Source organism: Talpa europaea, assembly GCF_964194135.1.
Source record: "Talpa europaea genome assembly, chromosome: 3".
In the NCBI taxonomy this organism is placed as follows: Eukaryota; Metazoa; Chordata; class Mammalia; order Eulipotyphla; family Talpidae; genus Talpa; species Talpa europaea.
The window spans coordinates 75,567,244-75,587,243 of NC_140069.1; the positions used below are offsets into that span (position 1 = coordinate 75,567,244).

Consider the following 20,000-nt stretch of genomic DNA (forward strand, 5'->3'; position numbering starts at 1 on the left):
AAAATAGTCATAAGATTTTATGAAATTGTTATCGGAAGAATATACTTTTTAGGAATTTATAGAGTCTACAGCAGGTTAAGAAGACAATTTTTTGTTGTGCTGTACTTTCATGTACTTTGTTTTTTATTTACAAAAGTGCAGGTAGTTGTGTAGAGTCATTTTATAAATGACAAGCTGAGTAGTCCAGATTTGAAGAAAGCAACCTGAAGTCTAGAGCTCATAAGCCAAACCTGGATCTCTTAACTTCAGATCCCTTATTTCCACTATGGTCAGGAATCATTTTTCAGGTTTAGAAAGCTAATTAAGATAATAATAGCTACAGTAATAGTACAATATTCTCCCCTATTGCGGTGCATATATTCAAAACTCCAAGGGGTGCCTGATGCCACAGATAGTACTGAGCCCTGTATATGTTTTTTTTTTTTTTCCTATGTGCTCATACCAGTGATATATAAATTAGGCACAGTAAGAGATTAAGAACAACAGTTAAGAATAAAATAAAGCAATCATAACAACATACTATAATAAAAGTTATGTGACTGTGATCTGTCTCTCAGAATATCTTTTTTTTTTAAATAATAAATTTTATTTTTATATTCCCCCATACAATTGCAAACGCCCCATTCTGACCCCAATCCTTCCCCTCCCGCCACCCACCCCCCCAAAAAGTGTCTCTGGTTCATAGTTTTTTGTTGATTTTGATTTTCACTTTCTTATATTCATTTTCCTGGTCCCTTATTTAAGTTTTCTAGATTCCTGCTATGAGTGTGTCTCTCAGAATATCTTACTGCTCATAATATTTTCAAACCAAGATTGACCACAGGTAACTGAAACCATGGAAAACAAAATCTTGGATAAGGGGTGCTTACTGTGAAGATATTCCTTAATATTTCAAGAGTCGTGACAGACTTTCATTTTTTAAACTGTCAAACTATCCTTTGTTTTTCTTTTTTTTCCCCCCAATAACTTCTATGTGTAGGCATCAGGGATTAGTTTTCTTTCTTTTTTTAAATGTATTTTTCTATATATTTTATACATCATTGTTCATTTTATACAGTGTTTGATTTCTCCTCTCTGGTGTAGGGGGGACTAGTTTTCATTTGCAAATCTGATTAGCTTACACCTAGAATAATTAAAAGCAGAGATTCAACTTTATAGCTTTGGCAAATTTTACCTTAATTTATGACCTTTCTGATACCTAATCGCATTCACAAGGTGGCAGTATTTGTAAATTTGGAGGAATAAAACTGAAACATGCAGAGCTCATAGATTTTCATTAAAGAAGAGAGGATTACATAAAAGATGACAGTCAAGATGAGGCACAAATCATTGTTTAATTTATAGTTGATAAGGCTTCTGTTACTCATCCCCAAGTTTTTTACTAAATCAGGAAAAAAATTAAAATTTTTTATGACTTTTTATTCAATTTCTGTCATTAAATTGTCTTTTCACTTTTATTTTTACTGTTCTTTCCATGTGTTTGAGGGAGTGACTCAGTTTTAGCTTCCCCACTCTTTCCTCTAGAGGGAGCACTATAGTCCCAGAACATTCAAGAATCTAAAATAAGGAAACATGTTTTTCTGCTTCTTTTGTATCAATGATGCAAGTCTATTACCAGAAACACTTTCTTTTTACCCTAAAATTTATAAATATTTGTAGTCTCTACTTTCTCATTTATGAGAAAAGAATAATTTAAGGTACTTTTAGAAACTATTCATAGAACATTTAAAAATATGTTTAGTTCAAATTTCAACAACTCAGATTATCTTTGAGCTTGGTGTTATACATCTGTCTGCATTCCAGACCACTCAAACTTACCTTAACACTTTTATTCCTTCCTGCATTATCATTTTTCATAGTATCCTCAAAGAGCTTCTAATGTTACGCTATAGAATGTTCTATAATGATGGAAATGTTCAAGAGTCTAATTGTCCAACCAGGTAACCAATAGCCACATGTCACTGTTGAAAATTTGAAATGTGGCTAGTGTGACTAAAGAATTGAATTTTTCATTTATCTTAATAGCCACATCCGTGGCTGCTGTCTTATTAAGACAGCTCAGTGAGCCTTCAGACAACAAACTCTGTGATCTCATACAAGCCTGCTCTCCAGCATTCTGACATGTTGAAGAAAGGGGTGGGGGTGGTAACTTGTTAGAAACTTCTAAGTAGCACATTTAAAGTGTCAGTAAATTTGCAAGTACAAAGGTGATTTTTGATATCTTGTAGTGATAAACAAGCAGTGCATTCATCTTTATTCATACCCTCTTCTTTAATATTCTACCTCTCCAGTGGTGTTACCATTTTCTCTGTATCTGTGAGTGACAATCCCACTGAACCCTAAACTGCCTTCTGTCCCTCTGCTGCTAGAACAAATCTGCTTTGTTGGTTTCCCAATAAATTTTTGTTGAAATAGCGCCAGGTCCTCTGAATTTGTATTTTTGTTCTTACCATTTCACTTTTCATCTGTGTATTCTGTCACTGCAGAAGAGTTAAAGAGTCAGTAAAAATAGTTCCATTGTCTTTGATGATGAATTATGGGCATAAAGCATAGGGAGAGATAAACCCTTTTTTAATCAGAATGAAGGAGGGTTTTCTAAGGATTAGCTAAGATTAGGTTCAACTATGAGTGATCAGAATCCCAACATAAAGTGGCTTAAGAAAAGTAGCAGTTTAGTTCTCTGTCAAATGCAAGTCCCAGTGGAGTGACCCTGCTGGAGGTGACCTCCCATGGGGTCAGAAACTCGGCTCTTCTCTCTGGACACTTCACCTGGGGTCCTTGTCCTCATGATGTAAGAAGGAATTATCCAGGGTTCCAGAAGCAGATTGCATGAAAGAATTGAAAACAAGAACAGGTTCACTCACACATAACTGCTTCTTAGAGAACAGCCTGGAAGTTGCCATTCCTTTCATCTCTGTGGGGTAGGTTGTCACATCGCTCTCCTACCACCGAGGAGGCTTGAGACTATTTTTTTTTAATTCTGAGCAGTTACACACCCACCTAAAATCATATTAGAAGAAAAAATCATATGTAGAAGAAATAGGAAAAAGATGGGGGGTGAGTGCAACTCTGACTCTACCACATGAGTTTTGAAAGTAATCTTACGTGTTTTGAAAGGAATTACGGGTTTTCTCCTCATTGTGACCTTCAGGTCTTCTCACTTCCTCATTTAAATGGTTTGTGTATACTTTAAAACACCATCCTGATCTTATTGCAATTTTAAGTAAGATATTTTTTCCCCTTTTTGTGTTTTGTTGCTGCCTTGATCTCTATGATCAGCCTTTTTTTTCCCTTTTAGCTCTTAATCTACAACCAGAGACACATTTAAATCTTCCACACACAATCTTTATTTAAGTCAAATATCTATTTCCTGGTATTATTTCCGAGATCTCCATTAAATGAAAAAAATAAATGAACTTGTATTTGTTCTTTTTATCCTATCAGTCCTTGTTTTTAAATGCTACTCTGACCATGCAACCCAATAATCATTTTCCTGGAGCCTTTTGCTGCCTGCTTGTTTATTTGAAAGCTATTTCTTGCACACCTTCTGTAAGGCATACATTGTGCTAAGCATGTGGATTGGGGTGGGCATGACCCATCCAATAGGAATTAGACCCTGAGGGAGCAGCCATCACATAGTGGTTAAGTGTTGTAAAGGACTGCATGGTCATGAGAGTTATCTCCAAGGATTGTTTGTCTGAAGTACCTGAGGGGTAGAGAGTAAGGCGTGAAGACAACATTTCAGACTGAGGGCCCACAGTAGAGTATGAGACAGGTGAAGCTGCCAAGAAAGGCAAGGCTAAATAGCTGAAGCCTTGCAGGCCACAGGAAGGAATCTCAGATTTAAGTGAAGTCCAGTTACATAGGGGGGTAAGAGATCAGATTCTTCTTGAACACTCTTGCTTATCATACTACACCCAGCTCAGATGCCATCTTTTCCATGAAGCTTTGTATAAAAGGGCCACACCAGAGCTCAGCATCCCTTATCTCTGCACCTGTTTCTGATTCATGTTCCCCTGGTCATGGAATTTTATTGTCACCTTCCTTAGCCTATGCCCCCTCAGACACACTTAGGCGGCCTTCCTTCCTATGGAGTTACCTCCTTCTGGCTGTCCCCCTTACGTGTCATCATCATCAATATTCTTACCACGCTCATCTTTGCACCTCTGTCCAATCAGACCCTCCAGTGCCCAGCCTATAGTACATGTGTGTCAGCTGACACAGATTATTGAATAAAAACACACTTTCTTGTCTTTCTTATACACAAGGAAATGCTGTCATCTAAGATGTCCTCATTTCTTTACTCGATTTTCTCCTTGATTGTCGAAGGTATTTCTTCCCTCTCACTTTTCATAGCTTCTTGAGCAGAGTTCTCTTTTAAACCCTATGAGCTGCCACTAGCAGTATTCCTAGCGTTTATTTATGCATGCAGGCAATAAATGTTTACTGAGCTGTGGATATTCCACACTGGGAATATGCAGCAGTGAACAGCAGTCTTTTCATGGAACTTAGTACATTCCAGCAGAGGGAAACAGAGCTTAAACCAGCGACTGGATTAGCTGGGAAGCAGTGCTGTGAAGAGGTAGCATGGCAGAAAGAGAGAAGGCTTGGTGGGAGAGGTCTTTTCTCTCAGCATCTAGCTTTCTGCCTTTATTCATGGAATGTTTTGTGTTGCCTCAAATATATTAATAGTTAAATTGTGTAGGATGTGGCACCTCTCTGAGAGCTGAAGAGATGTAGCCACCAGCCAAACCTAGAGATTTATATTTTAGTTGCTGCTTTTGTTTTGTTTTTAAAAGGGAGGTAAATGGGGAAATTCTTTCAAATTTGTATGTTTAAGTGATTCTGTTAATATTGATTCTAGTTTTGTAACCCATAGTAACATTTTTACCCTGCTTTATTTGAAGGCTCTTGAGATCTGTCAGCAGAGAAACTTTGTAGAAGAGACAGTTTATCTTTTGAGTAAGTGGCTTTTATTCATTTTGTTCTCTGTCAACTAAGAAAAGGAGTGACAATGTGATGTGAGCTGTCTAAGAATGAACATAAGTTTAAACTGAGGTAACACAGAGGCAAGAGCCTATTTTATATATGAATTTAACACATGGAAAGGAGACTTCACAGCTCACCAGACAAGGAAGAATTGTTTAGTAAACGCTGTTGAAAAAACAGATTGGTATTGTGGTATAAACAATAAAATTGTATCTCTTCATATTCCTCACGTCATGAAATAAATTGTAGACAAGTTGATAAGTTGTTCATTTTTATTTAAAAAAATCAGCTTATGTTATCATCATCTTGGTAGAAAATACTGTTCATTTCCAAAAATTATACCCTAACTAACTACAGGAAATACAATTAAATATCAAACTTTTGGCAGAGAGGAGAATTTTTTTTTTTTTATTATAATATAATTCTCTGTTGTCCTTCATCTTTGGGCTGCCTCCATCTATCTCACGAGACACAGAACTTATTATTAGGTTTCTGAAAATTTCCTAGGGAAGGTCTAGGCAGACATTTGTAGCATAAATAATAAAGTTCATACTAGGTGTTTCTCGAACACCCTTCTGGGCCCTGCTCTGGTAAAGTATAGTCTTTCTACTTTAAATCTTTCCCTTATACCGCACATAGCCTCACTGGTACCTTGGGATGCCATCATGAAAAATAATCTAAATCTTCTGCCCGTGCATACACATATGCAGTTTCAAGGGTCCCAGCACCAATCGTAGGACCGCCCGTCAGTTATAGGGTCTACCTTCCTTAGGAGAAAACATTTCAGTAAGTTCTTGGCATTCTAATCACAACTTCAAGTAGCTCTTCAATTTGCTTCTTCCGGAGTCCCTTCTAAGAATTTTATAGAGTTAAGTTTTTATCATAATCTCCTATTGTCTGAGAAGCACTGGAGAAATTATAAAGGAAAACATTCGCCCTTTTTAAATCATAAAAACTTTAAAATACTGTATACATTTTAAAAAATAACCTTTTTAAAAGTATAGTCTGTGGAAATTATATTTGTAGAAAAAAATAAAATGCCGTAGAAAGTATAATAAATAGGATATCATTTTATTCACAGGGCATTGTCATCAGTTGATAATGACTCCCTAAGTGAGAAGGGTTTAAGCCCATTTATCAATAGTTTCTGCTGCAGGCCAGGGCACATGGATAAGGATAACAGTCCACAGCTGAGCAGTTACTGTCACTCCCTCCACTGAGTGAAACTTTCTACATGTATATATTAAAAACTCATGAAAATTGTTGACAAAGCCATAAAAATACCAGTAGATCAAAAAGCCAAGTGTAAAGGTAATTAACCAAGTAGAAGCAGAAGTGGCAAATATTTTCATTTCATAAAGGTTGTTAAACAGATTTCCCTTCAACTTGGAAGAGGAAGAAAAGAGTTTACAGTTAGTGGAATTTACAGTTGGCACAAACTCTATCAGCTCAATAGACAAAAGTACCTAAAGACACAGAATGACTCCAGGACCTATCTAAGTGAGCATGAAAGTATCAAAAGAAACATCAGAAAGAAGTCAGACTCTCACAGATCTGAGTTCAGGTTCCAGATCAGCCTCTCAGATGCTATGTCATCTGGCTAATAATTAACACTTCAATTTCCCCTTTTGCAAAAGAGAAATATTAGTAGAACATACCTCATAGAAATCCTGTGATGATTAAATGATATAATTCTTATGAAGCGCTTACATGAGTACTCAGCACAAAGCAAACACCCAGTAAATACGAGATATGTATTATGCCATCTTATGGATAGTAAATGTTAATGTCACATAACACATCCTTTAAGGATGTCTTATTAATGTATCTTAAATGAAATATTTTTCACATCTTTGCTAGGCCGAATGGGTAATAGCCGAAGCGCCCTGAAGATGATCATGGAGGAATTACATGATGTTGATAAAGCAATTGAATTTGCCAAGGAGCAAGATGATGGAGAACTCTGGGAAGATCTGATTTTATATTCTATTGACAAACCACGTAAGCAGAAAATCTATCTATAACCTTAACTTTTTTCTTTCACATGTAGAGTAAGAATTACTTCAAGACATATTGGGTTCAAAATAGAAAGTGCCTGTAATAATAATGGGCCAGGAATATTGTAATGATTGCTATTACTCCTCCTGTGTGGAGAAGCCTGGACCTTCATGCCTTTGCTTTATCAAATGAATATGATAAAGGACAAGTGGTTAACCTGATAATATTAACTATGTCCCCATGATACATAAGCATAGTTCAATTGCTGCAATCAGATTGGATAAATGTAATCTGCCATGGTTTTGTTTTTATTTTTTTCAATTTGTATAATGGGGCATTTATTTTGAAGTCTATAGCCCTTGTCAGTCTCTTTTTTTGGAAACACTTAACTGTCACTGGACATTGACCACACCTGAGGGTTTGCTGTTGTATTATTTATCTCTCTTTCCTGCTCCACTCTATGCAGCACCGGGAATGTGTATTTGTTGGCCTGCCACTTGACCATTTGCATTGGGTTTCCCATTTTGGAAAGAAGCAAAAGATAGTCCCCTAACTAAACCCAAATCCTCTTTTGTAGATATAGAAATGATTCAGCAACTAGTTGTTTAAAATCACTAATCAAACAGTCAAAAGCAATGGTTTAAAAATTTCCTTTCTTTCATTTTGGTGGGGAAAGTTTTATCTATTTCAAAATTTTCAAGTTCTAGAAATTGCTGTTGTGATTGTCTTTTTAATCAGAAATACAAGTAGATAATGTTGCTGAAGCCATTTTCATACTAAGGCAATTACACATATATCTTTGAAAATCTTTGCATGCTGAAATAGTATTTTAAGAATCTTAAAGGAGTCAAAGTGGATGTAATGGAACACATCATGAACTTGGATCTGTCATGGGTTTGAATTTGGACTTATGTGACCCTGAATGTATTCACCACTCCATTTCCCTTTTCCATAAAATGGAGACAAATAGCATTCTTGCCTTGCAGAACAATGGGGAAATTGTGTTTGTTTTGTTTTGTTTTGTTTTTTAATTTTTGCATAGAATAACTGAGTATAGGCCAGAGGTGGGGAACAGGGGGAGAGGATTTATCAGAGACAGAGTGGGGAGCAGAACAGGCAAATATACTGCAGAATAGAGCAACAGGCGAAACAGGAGAGGTCTGCTGTGCCACTGGGTTATCTCCGTGGCCGGGGATCGAACTCTGGCCACAGTGGTGATAGTGCTGAGACTTAACCCCTAGGCCACCAGGGAGGCCCCTAGTACACTCCTTTAAAATAGCCAACTGTATTCTTTTTTATGTCATGAGGAATGTAAGGTTAGATTTTTTTTTTTAAGGTAGAAATTTAAATGGTTTTAATATCTGAAAGGAAGTGATTTTTTAAACTTACTTTTGGCCTACGACTGCATTATATACATTGCTTATATGGTGCTTTTTGTGGTATTTTTCAGCATTCATTACTGGCTTGTTAAACAACATTGGCACGCATGTTGACCCAATTCTACTTATTCACCGTATTAAAGAAGGAATGGAGATTCCCAATTTGAGAGATTCCCTGGTTAAAATTCTGCAAGACTACAATTTACAAGTAAGTATCCTTTCTTGGACAGACAAACACTGAGTAATTTGGCTGGCTACTAGGTAAATATTTCTAAGGATTTATTTTAGGTATCAAAGAATTCAGTTTGATAGTTACATTTTATTTAGGATCAAATATTTGGAAAATTGTTCCAATAGAGATATTAGAAATAGCACCCTTTAAGGAACTCATCCTATTTTTTGACCATCTCTAACTTTTGTCTTCTTGAACAGATTTTCTCACATTGTTGTGGTAAATATAGCATGGTGTTGGGGAACATGTGGGAGTAGTTCAGTCACTGTCAGATCTGACCATAAAAGAAATTTTAAGTAGAAAGAACGTTGGGGGAATAAAAATTTGGTTTTTGAATAGTTTGTCAATTCCCTTCAAGCTACTCAGTAACCCAGTGGCTGAAATACATTTAAATACAGGATCTTATTTAACCTTTTGTGTTTTTTCTAGACTAATACAACTTTATTACCTATAGTAATTCAGAATTTATGATAAGAGTGATGAAGTGCGTATTTTCATATAAATACTTAATATGCTAATACAAAGTATTCTTATCTAAAATGACTAACAATTGTTATTTTCAGAATGCCGGTGATTTCAGTAGAACTGGAAATTATTTAAAGCACATTTCTTTAAAAATTCAGACTGTTCTTGTACTACTTCATTTGAAAAATAAATGCTCATATATAGATGAAATTGCTTTCCTGGAAACAAAGATGTTGCAGATAGAGCCAAAAGACAAGATGATGGGCAGAGAAATGATTTCAGCTTCAGTAAGGAAAAGAGCATCAAGAGATGGCTTAGGGGATATAGTCACCATGAAGGGTGTAGAGTGGTGGCTCTGCTAAGAGACAGGGTGAAAGGAGAAGAAATGGAGAAAGATTGATGGCATCAAGAAGAGTTGTAAAAACATAAAGGAATGACAGCTGCGTGAGATTGTGACCAGGGTATGGGAAATTGTTACATTGAACTTTCATTTTTTTTTTAAAGATTTATTTATTTATTTATACAAGCACTGGATACAGTCAGTAGCGCGGGAGGGTGAGAGAATTCACCAGAGCCAGAGTGGGGAGCATAACAGGCAGAAGGACCAAAGTACACTGCTGATGGGAGCAGCGGGCCGGGCAGGAGAGTTCTGCGCGCCATGTGGGACCCTTGCAGGCAGCCGGGGATCGAACCGGAGCTGTAGAGGCTGTGGGCAACTTCGCAGCCCAGTGCTCAACCGCTGTACCACCGGGGAGGCCCTACATTGAAATTTCCAAAGGTGTCATTGTGCATATCTTTAAAAAGTAGGTGAAGGTAAAGGTCCCTGGAGTGGAATTAATTGAGAAACTGTGAGACAACAATGAATCATCCAAGTAGGCATTAAGGAATGTGGGTTGGTGGGAGCCTTTCAGCCAGGCTCCAGCATTCTCCATGAACTGGGGCTAAGCCTGTCAGTCTTCCTGAAGGCTGGGATGTCAGAAAACAAGGAATCTTCATTCAGGGGGCTTGTGAGAAATCAGTCATAATAGAAAAAATGGGTATTTGATTAAGGAAAGAAGTAGCGGAGCTAATCTGCAAAAAACTTAAAGACATAGAGCTGTTTATTTGCAGTGGAATTTGGAGGTTTGCAAAGGACTTGGGGAAAGAATATGGGAAGGATGATGAGAAAGGCCAGGAAGAAGAGTAATGTGGGCAGAAAAGTGACCTGGACAGGAAATAATTCGTTAATTCTAAGGTTAGGAATTGGCTTTGGTGAAAGAGGTTTCAAAGTCAGACCGTATAAAGTTCTAGGTGAGAGTGGGCTTGATAATTATCCATATTTTATTTAGCATCCGTAGGTTTGCCAAGGCATTCCAAGTTTCAAACCTAATGTGTTGAGAAGGCATTTGGGTGTTTCAGAACATCTCTACCAAAAAGAGGTGATGAATAATTACATTTCTGGCTTCTAGCTCAATAGCACATCAAGTTTCACCTCTAGGTTGCAAAATGTGCCTTACTTTTCCCTTAGCCTTCATAATGCCTGCAAAACCACCTAATAAGTTCCTCTTACTAGGCTCTTCCTCTAGAGAACTAAGCTCATCAACATCCCTGAAAGATCACTGCCTGTTTTTTTTTTAATTGAGGTAAGTATTGGTTTATCACACTGTATGTGATTCAGAGGCGTAAGACCACACCTCAAATGCGAGGTTCCACACCACGCCCTCCACCAAGGCACCCATAGTTCCCACCACAGTCCACTGTGCCCTCTCCCCACTGTGTATTCCTCCCTCCCTTTTTTGTAGCAATCCACAGTTTTCTAGGGTTTCTTATTTGCTTTGATGTTGTCTCACCCTTTGTTTTGTTTCTCTATATTCCACGGATAAGTAAAACCATCCAGTATTTATACTAATTTCCATATCCATCCATGTTGTTGCAAGTAGTGAGAGTTCACCCTTTTTTATTACTGAGTCGTGTTCCATTCTGTATATATACCACATTTTTATTCATTTTTTATGAATGAATATGCATGGTTCTGAGTCAACTGGGAATGAAAATAGTATTATTAGGTGCAAAATGAATTCCATGTAAAAACTACCCACTAAGACAGTTGCTAAGTCAATTTTTTTATCCTCTTATTATGTTTTAGAATATACTAAGAACTTTTTCTTAAGATATATAAGTATGCAGTTAGTGATATGTAAAAGAGCCAAGGAGTTATTTAGCCAGTGGGTTCAAAGAACAATGGCTACCTAGAAATCAAGGAGTAAATCAATCCAATCAAGGAGTACCTTCTGAGATGGTGTGGGTGGGATCCTCAAGGACAGTGATAGAGCTTGTGGGAACTGCCACCCTCAGTCTCCACTGGAGAGAAAAAATGCTCTGCTGGGGACAATTGTTCAAAGAATTCAAGGGGTACTTCTGACTTACATATGAAAAAAAGAGCTCAGAACTTTTTTCCCTCTGGAAAAAGTGACTCTTTTTATTGGTGATGATTTATTTTCATTCTCTAGGCACCCTATTAGGGAACACTGCAAAAATAACCTATTTTTAAAACATTACGAAGCTTCCAGAAGGGTTTCACATACTTGTCTTTGATTCTATCTAGTTTTTTTGTTAGCTTGTTTCATAAAACTATAGTTGATTTTCACACATCCTAACAATAATACATGAATCTACAAAAATCTAGAATCGCCTGTGTCTAGGGGAATGGATGACCCTGGGGGAGGCGATAAAAATAATTTATTAAGCTAGAGATTCCATGGTTAATTGTTAGAGAAGGAATGTAACTGAGCTTCTCGGCTTTTTTTTTTTCTTATATGCATTGGGAATCTCATAAAGGGGAAGATTTACAATAGAATTACAACATTTTATTTTTTAATTTATTTATATATTTTTACATCATTGTTCATTTTTAAACAATTTTGCTTCCCCTCCCTCAGGTGTAGTCCCCATAGAATTTCCTTCACCAATGCACCCATGCACCATCACCTCAGTCCCCTGTGCTCCTCCCTCCCTCCCTCTGATCCCTCTCTCTCCTCCTCCCCTGCAGGATGTCTCTGGTTTATAATTGTCTGTTTTGTTGTGTTTTGTATTGTTATTATTTTTTCCCCTGATGTTTTATTTGGTTCCGCTATATTCCTCCTATAAGTGAAACCATCCAAATTTTTTTTCTTCTGATTTATTTCATTGAGCATAATTCCTTCTAGCTCCATCCATGTTGCTGTGAATGGCATCAGTTTATTTTTTTTTTGATTGCTGAATAGTATTTCACCTGGGATTACATCAAACTGAAAAGCCTCTGTACAGCAAAGGAGACATTAACCAAAACACAGAGATATCCCACTGATTGGGAAAAAATCTTTGCACTCCATATAACTGATCAAAGATATACAAAGATATACGAAGAACTCATGTGACTCAACAAAATCAAAGTAAACAATCCAGTCAAGAAATGGACAGAAGTACTTAAAAGATGCTTCTCCAAAGAGGAAATGTAAATGCCAACAGGCATATGAAAAAATGTTCAACATTCCTTATAATCAGGGAAATGCAAATCAAAACCACAATGAGATATCACCTTATACCAGTAAGAATGGCACATATCAGAAAAACTAGCAACAGCAAATGTTGGCGAGGATGTGATGAAAAAGGAACTCTCCTACATTGCTGGTGGGAGTGCAAACTGGTCCAACCACTATGGAAGGCTGTGTGGAGGTCCCTCAGACTGCTAAAAATGGAGCTACCAAAGGACACAAAGACACTGATTCAAAAAAATACCTGTACCCCTATGTTTATTGCAGCACTATTTATAATAGGTAAAAACTGAAAACAACCTAAATGCCCAAAAATAGATGCCTGGATCAAGAAGATGTGGTATATATACACAATGGAATTACAACATTTTAAAACGTCTTGACCACTGAAAATTCTCCTTATCCAATTGCTAGTTTTAAAGAAGGTAGAGAGCATTGTGGGGAGGATCCTGAAATAAACATCTCCTCTGATTTTAAAATTTTATGTTTTCTGAAATCCACAACATTTTTTTTCATCTAAAGTTTACTTAGGTTTGTAAGATATCTAGGACATAGTTAAAGTTAATGAAATAGTACAATCAAACACATCAATATTTAAGTTTTAAATTTTTATTTTAATTTATATTTGTATTTCTTGTTATACTATTAGTATAATTATTCAACATATTTTAAAGACTTCATAAATTCAGTAAGATAAAAGTAACCCTTATCATAATTCACAAACTTAAAATGTTTCTAGGCCTGATTTTAAGGACAGAGAGCATTTGTTTTCATATAAATTTCACATAAAACAATAAGACACAAATGATATTTCAATTTCAGTAAACTGACCACAATTTACAAATTATTTTTATGCTCTAAATTCTTTAATTTTTTTTTATGGTTTTCAGATATTTTGCTTGCATTTTATCTAGCATTTATATCCTTTTCTATTGTTGGAGTTTGTGTTTTTCACCATATTTGTTCTTAATTACTTCTCCTTTGACAGTATTTTTGGACAGTCATTTATATTCACATAATCTTTCAGAACTATAGTCTTCATTTTACAGATTAGTAGACTGAGTGTTAAAAAGGTTGAGTCACTCACCAGTCTTGGAAAGTGGTAAACTAATATGAACTCTGATCTTCTGACTAAATCTTGTGTACCTTGCTGGTTGCCCCATTGGTCTCTAGAGATATGCAATTATTGTGCTGCAGGTTATACCAGCAGAATATAATGGAAGATGAATGCTGTCTTTAAAGAGCAATAGATGTGATATTAGCAGACCTGGCTTTGCCATTAACAATATTGTTGACCTTTGGGAGAATATATAAGCTTTCTAGATTTCAGTTTTCCCTTTAGATTAAATCAGTGTTTGTCAAGCCTGGCTACATACCAGAAATCTCTTTTTTTTTTTTTTTTTTTTTTTCAAAAAAAAAAAAAAGATTTATTTATTTATTTAGACAAGCACTGGGGTATAGGCCAGAGGCATGGGAAGGCAAGAGAATTCACCATAGAGGCAGACCAGGCACGCATAGAGTGTGTCTCTGCATCGCCATTTTAGAACAGGGACCTTTCTTCAATAAAGACTGCCTGCAACCAGCAGAAGGCTCCCGGTGGAGCCAGAGGTGAGCTGGGAAGTTTGCACATGCCAGGCCCCTTCTGGCCAGCAGTCTGAGCCCAGAGGGGGAGCAGGCACCGATGGCCCGGGCATACCGGGTGCTCAGGAGAGTGCCTCTCCGCCTCGCCATTTTAGAACAGGGACCTTTCTTCAATAAAGACTGCCTGATATTTTTCTTTTTCCTTCTGGCTTATTTCACTGAGCATAATCCCTTCCAGCTCCATTCAAGTTGCTGTGCAAATGGCATGAGTTTATCATTTTTTGGGCATTTGGGTGGTTTCTGTATCTTACCTATTGTAAATAGTGCTGCATCAACATAGGGGGGTAGGTATCTTTTTGAATTAATATTTTTGTATCCTCTGGGTAGATTCCTAGGAGTGGAATTGCTGGGTCATATGGTAGCTCCATTTTTAGTAGTTTGAGGAACCTCCACACAGCTTTCCAATATGGTTGGACCAGTTTGCACTCCCATCAGCAGTGTAGGAGAGTTCTTTTTGCATCACATCCTCACCCCTAACCAACATTTGTTGTTACTCGTTTTATTTAAAATGTCTTATTGGAGGAATATAGAGAATCAAATAAGGGATTAGAAAAAAATAATAATAATAACAATAATAATATATGAAAAAACAAAATTAGCAGACAACTATAAATCAGAGACATTCTGCAGGAACAGAGGAAGGCTCAAAACGGGAGAGGGAAGAGTACAAGGGACTATGACAGTGGTTCATGGGTGAATTGGTGGTGGGAATTTTACGGGGAATGTACCTGAGAAAACAAGCATTGTACAAAAATGAACAATAATGTAAAATATAGCTATAAAAATAAATATTTTTAAATTAGGGAGCAAAAAAAATAAAGAAATAAAAATAAAGACTGCCTGAAACTGGCAGAAGGCTCCTGCCGGAGCCAGAGGTGAGTGGGGGGAAGTTCGCCCACGCCAGGCACTTTCTGGCCAGCACTCCAAGCCCAAAGAGGGAGCAGGCACCCACAGCCGGGGCAGACAGGGTGCGCAAGAGAGTGCGTCTCTGCATCTCCATTTTAGAACAGGGAACTTTCTTCAATAAAGACTGCTTGTAACCGGCAGGAGGCTCCCCATAGAGCCAGAGGGAGAAGGATCCCTGGGCAGTCAAAGGTGAGCTAAAGGCCCCCACAATCCTGGTCCCACCTGGCAGGAAATCAGAGCCCAGAGGGGGATCCAGCGATTTGGAACCCAGAGTGTAATCCAGCTGCCCCACCTCCAGGGAAGTTTGTGGGACTTCAAGACACACCTTTGTAATTAAACACAGAAGGAGGAGATATTCTGTGACAGAAACCATTAACATACTCAAAGTACCACTGCCTCACTAGACTTCTAACATAACAGTATTTGACTCGTTTGGACTGCCAGTTTCTGAAACCAACGAAAGAGCACACCAAAAAGATGCCGGCCAGTACCAGCAGCACAGTGTCCCAACGCATATGGCAAATTAGAAGACAGGCAGCAGGAGTAAGAAAAACTACATGCAACGTAGCAACTCCTCAGGAAAAAGACACACCACAAAAAGAAAACCACCCACCAGCTTGCAACAACAGTGACTTGGAAGCACTGCTGATCCTTCCAGAAAAAGAATTTAAAATTGCCGTGATGAAAAACTGACGGAAGTCATTAAGGAAAACAACATGCAGAAGAATGAAATTGAGTCCCTAAAGAAGGAAATGAAGAAAATACAGGAGATCAAAGGATTAACAAAAGAGCTAAAGAATGCTGGAAAAAGCAGTGATAACAGAATAGAGGAAATGGAAGAATGAATAAGCACTCTCAAAGACACAGAAATAAAAAGAACCAAACAGAAATGGAAAGAGAAGTACGAATGAAAAAGACTGACAAAAGACTTCGGGAACTATCTGACTCCATGAGGAAAGGAAATATAAGAGTTATAGGAATCCCAGAAGGAGAGGAGAGAGACCTAGGAACAGAGAAAATATTCAAGGAAGTAATTGAAGAGAACTTCCCAAATGTGATGAAGGAGCTGAAAGTAGACATACAAGAAGCAAGAAGAACACCAAATTTCCATCAAAAAAGGAGAAATACAGCAAGACACATAATAGTAAAGCTCCCAAGAACCCAAGACAAGGAAAAAATAATGAAGCTGACAAGAGGAAAGAAACAGATAACATACAAAGGAAAACCAATCAGACTGACATCAGACTTCTCTGAAGAAACACTACGGACAAGGAGAGAGGGGAGGGACATAGTCAACAGACTCCAAAACAACAAATGCCAACCAAGAATACTCTATCCTTCAAAGCTTTCCTTCCTCTATGAAGAAAGAATAAGGACCTTCCCAGACAAACAGAAACTCTAGAATTTCATTACGACTAAACCTCCACTCCAAAAAATACTGCAAGGAGTCCTAAAGCCAGAACCAAAGAGGGATGAATAACAATGGAAGAAGGCCAAAGGAAAAAAAAGTTATTAAAAGAATAAATAAAATCAAAGGAAAGACAAGCACAATGGCAAATACAGATGCTAACATATCAATATTAACTCTAAATGTAAATGGACTAAACTCTACAATAAAAAGACACAGAGTCGCAGCCTAGATTAAGAAACAAAATCCAACCTTTTGCTGTCTACAGGAAACACATTTAGCTACATAAGATAAAAATAGACTCAAAGTTAAAGGATGGAAAACAATCCTACAAGCAAATGGACCAAAAAAGAAAGCAGGAACAGCTATACTTATATCAGATAAAACAAACTTCAAACTCAAAAAGATAAAAAGAGATCCCAATGGTCACTAAATATGAAGGCAAGGAATTCTCCTACCTCTTGGAGATTGAAAACCACACTACTGGAAGACCACTGGACTAATGGGGAGATCAAAGAAGAACTTAAAAAATTCTTTCAATTGAATGACAAGGAGGACACCAATTTCCTAAATGTATGGGATGCAGCAAAAGCAGTAATAAGAGGAAAATATATAGCAATAGAGGCTCACATCAAGAAACAAGAAAGAACTCAAAGAAACAACCTAATCTCGAAGCTCAAAGAACTAGAAAAAGAACAACAACAAAAAAACCCAAAACCAGTAGAAGAAAAGAAATAATAAAAACCAAAGCACAAATAAATGAAATTGAAACTAAAAAAACAATCCAAAAGATCAATGAAACCAAAAGCTGGTTCTTTGAAAAAATCAATAAAATAGACAAACCCCTAGCCAGGCTCACAAAAAAAAAAATGAAATACTTGGGAATAAATCTAACAAAAGAGGTAAAGGGCCTATACAAAGAAAACTATAAAACACTGTTAAAAGAAATAGAAGAAGACACAAAGAAATGGAGAGACATCCCCTGCTCATGGATTGGAAGAATAAACATTTTAAAAATGGCCATCCTACCAAAAGCAATATACAGATTCAATGCTATTCCAATAAAAATTTCAATGACATTCTTCAAAGAAATAGAACAATTATTGATGAAATTCATAGGGAATCACCAAAAACCCCAAATAGCCAAAGCTCTCCTGAAAAAAAAAAAGGAAGGGAATGGAGGCATCACACGCCCAGACTTCAAACTACACTACAAAGCCATAATCATAAAAACTGCATGGTATTGGAACAAGAACTGACAAAAAAAAAGTTATTAAAAGAATAAATAAAATCAAAGGAAAGACAAACAAATGGCAAATACAGATGTTAACATATCAATACTAACTCTAAATGTAAATAGACTAAACTCTTCAATAAAAAGACATAGAGTCGCGGGCTGGATTAAGAAACAAAGTCCAACATTTTGCTGTCTCCAGGAAACATATTTAGCTACAAAAGATAAAAATAGACTCAAAGTTAAAGGATGGAAAACAATCCTATAAGCAAATGGACCAAAAAAGAAGGCAGGAACAGCTATACTCATATCAGATAAAACAGATTTCAAACTCAAAAAGATAAAAAGAGACCCCAACGCTCACTACATTATGATCAAGGGGACAATACTTCAAGAAGAAATAACAGTCATTAACATATATTCACCAAACGAAGGAGCACCAAAATATACAGGCAACTATTGTCATCTCTGAAAACAGACATCAGAGAAAACACATACATAGTGGGTGATTTCAACACACCACTATCAACAAGAATAGATCAATGAGACAAAACATAAGTAAAGACACTAAAGCTCTAAATAAGGATCTAGAGAGCTTGGGCTTAACAGACATCTATAGAACACTAAACCCAAAAAAATCTGAGTACACATTTTTCTCAAGCGCACGGATCATTCTCCAGGATTAATCACATACTGGGAACCAAGACAAACATCAACAGATACACCAAGATTGAAATCATACCAACCATCTTTTCTGACCATGAAGGCATCAGACTAGAAATAAACCATAAAAAGAAGGCAAGGTACTCTCCTACCTCATGGAGATTGAAACCCACACTACTGGAAGTCCACTGGACTAACGAGGAGATCAAAGAAGAAATTAAAAAATTCTTTGAATTGAATGACAGAGAGGACACCAATTTCTTAAATGTATGGGATGCAGCAAAAGCAATAATAAGAGGGAAATATATAGCAATAGAGACTCACATCAAGAAACACAAGAAAGATCTCAAAGAAACAACCTAGTCTCAAAGCTCAAACAACTAGGAAAGGAACAACAAAAAAACCCCAAAACCAGTAGAAGAAAAGAAATAATAAAAACTAAAGCAGAAATAAATGAAATCGAAATTAAAAAAACAATCCAAAAAGATCAATGAAACCAAGAGCTGGTTCTTTGAAAAAAATCAATAAAATAGACAAACCCCTAGCCAGGCTCACAAAGGAAAAAAGGGAGAAAGCACAAATAAACAGATCATAAATGAAAGAAGAGAAATCACAACAGACACAGCAGAAATCAAAAGAATAATCAGTAACTACAATGAACAGTTGAACAAGTTCAACAATCTAGAGGAGATGGACAAATTCCTACAACTACAACTCTACAATCACCCAAAGCTAAAAAAAGAAGAAATAGAGCACCTAAACAGACCAATTACAAGTAGCGAAATTGAAATGGTAATCAAAAACCTCCCCAAAAACAAAAGCCCAGGACCTGATGGATTTACAAATGAATTCTACCAAACATTCAGAGAGGAATTAGTGCCTATCCTTCACAAACTCTTCCAAAAAATTGAGAAGGAAGGGATAATACCAAACACGTTCTATGAAGCCAACATTACACTAATACCAAAACCGAACAAGGACAACACAAAAAAAGAAAACTATAGGCCAAGCTCCCTAATGAACACTGATGCAAAAATCCTCAATAAAATTTTAGCTGTCAGAATCCAACAATGTATCCATAAGATAATTCACCACGACCAAGTAGGATTCATTCCAGGGACACAAGGATGGTTTAACATCTGAAAATCAATCAACGTTATCCAATACATCAACAAAAAGAAATATAAAAACCATATGATAATATCAATAGATGCCAAGAAAGCTTTCGACCAAGTGCAACAGCCATTCATGATAAAAGCCCTTGAAATTCTTGGGATACAAGGAACATACCTCAACATCATAAAGGCCATCTATGACAAGCCAACAGCCAGTATCATTCTCAATGGTGAAAAGCTGAAAGCATTTCCATTAAGATCTGGAACAAGACAAGGATGTCCACTCTCACCACTGCTTTTCAATATAATGCTGGAAGTCCTAGCCAGAGCAATAAGACAAGAGAAAGACATCCAAGGAATCCAAATAGGAAAAGAAGAAGTCAAACTATCACTATTTGCAGATGATATGATAATCTACATAGAGAACCCCAAAAACTCCATTGAAAAACTAATTAAAC

General features: G+C 36.8%; 1 protein-coding gene across 3 annotated transcripts in view; it reads left to right on the forward strand.

Moving 5' to 3' along the window:
* Positions 1-20,000, forward strand: part of VPS41 (VPS41 subunit of HOPS complex) — a gene marked incomplete at both ends in the record, with an annotated part of 176,782 nt that overhangs the window by 148,243 nt on the left and 8,539 nt on the right. For all 3 annotated transcript variants that reach the window (XM_084230340.1, XM_084230339.1, XM_084230338.1), the window contains 3 exons: positions 4,908-4,962; positions 6,850-6,990; positions 8,438-8,574. In XM_084230340.1, coding sequence (XP_084086466.1) covers positions 4,908-4,962; positions 6,850-6,990; positions 8,438-8,574 — 333 coding nt within the window. The remainder of the gene's footprint in view (positions 1-4,907; positions 4,963-6,849; positions 6,991-8,437; positions 8,575-20,000) is intronic.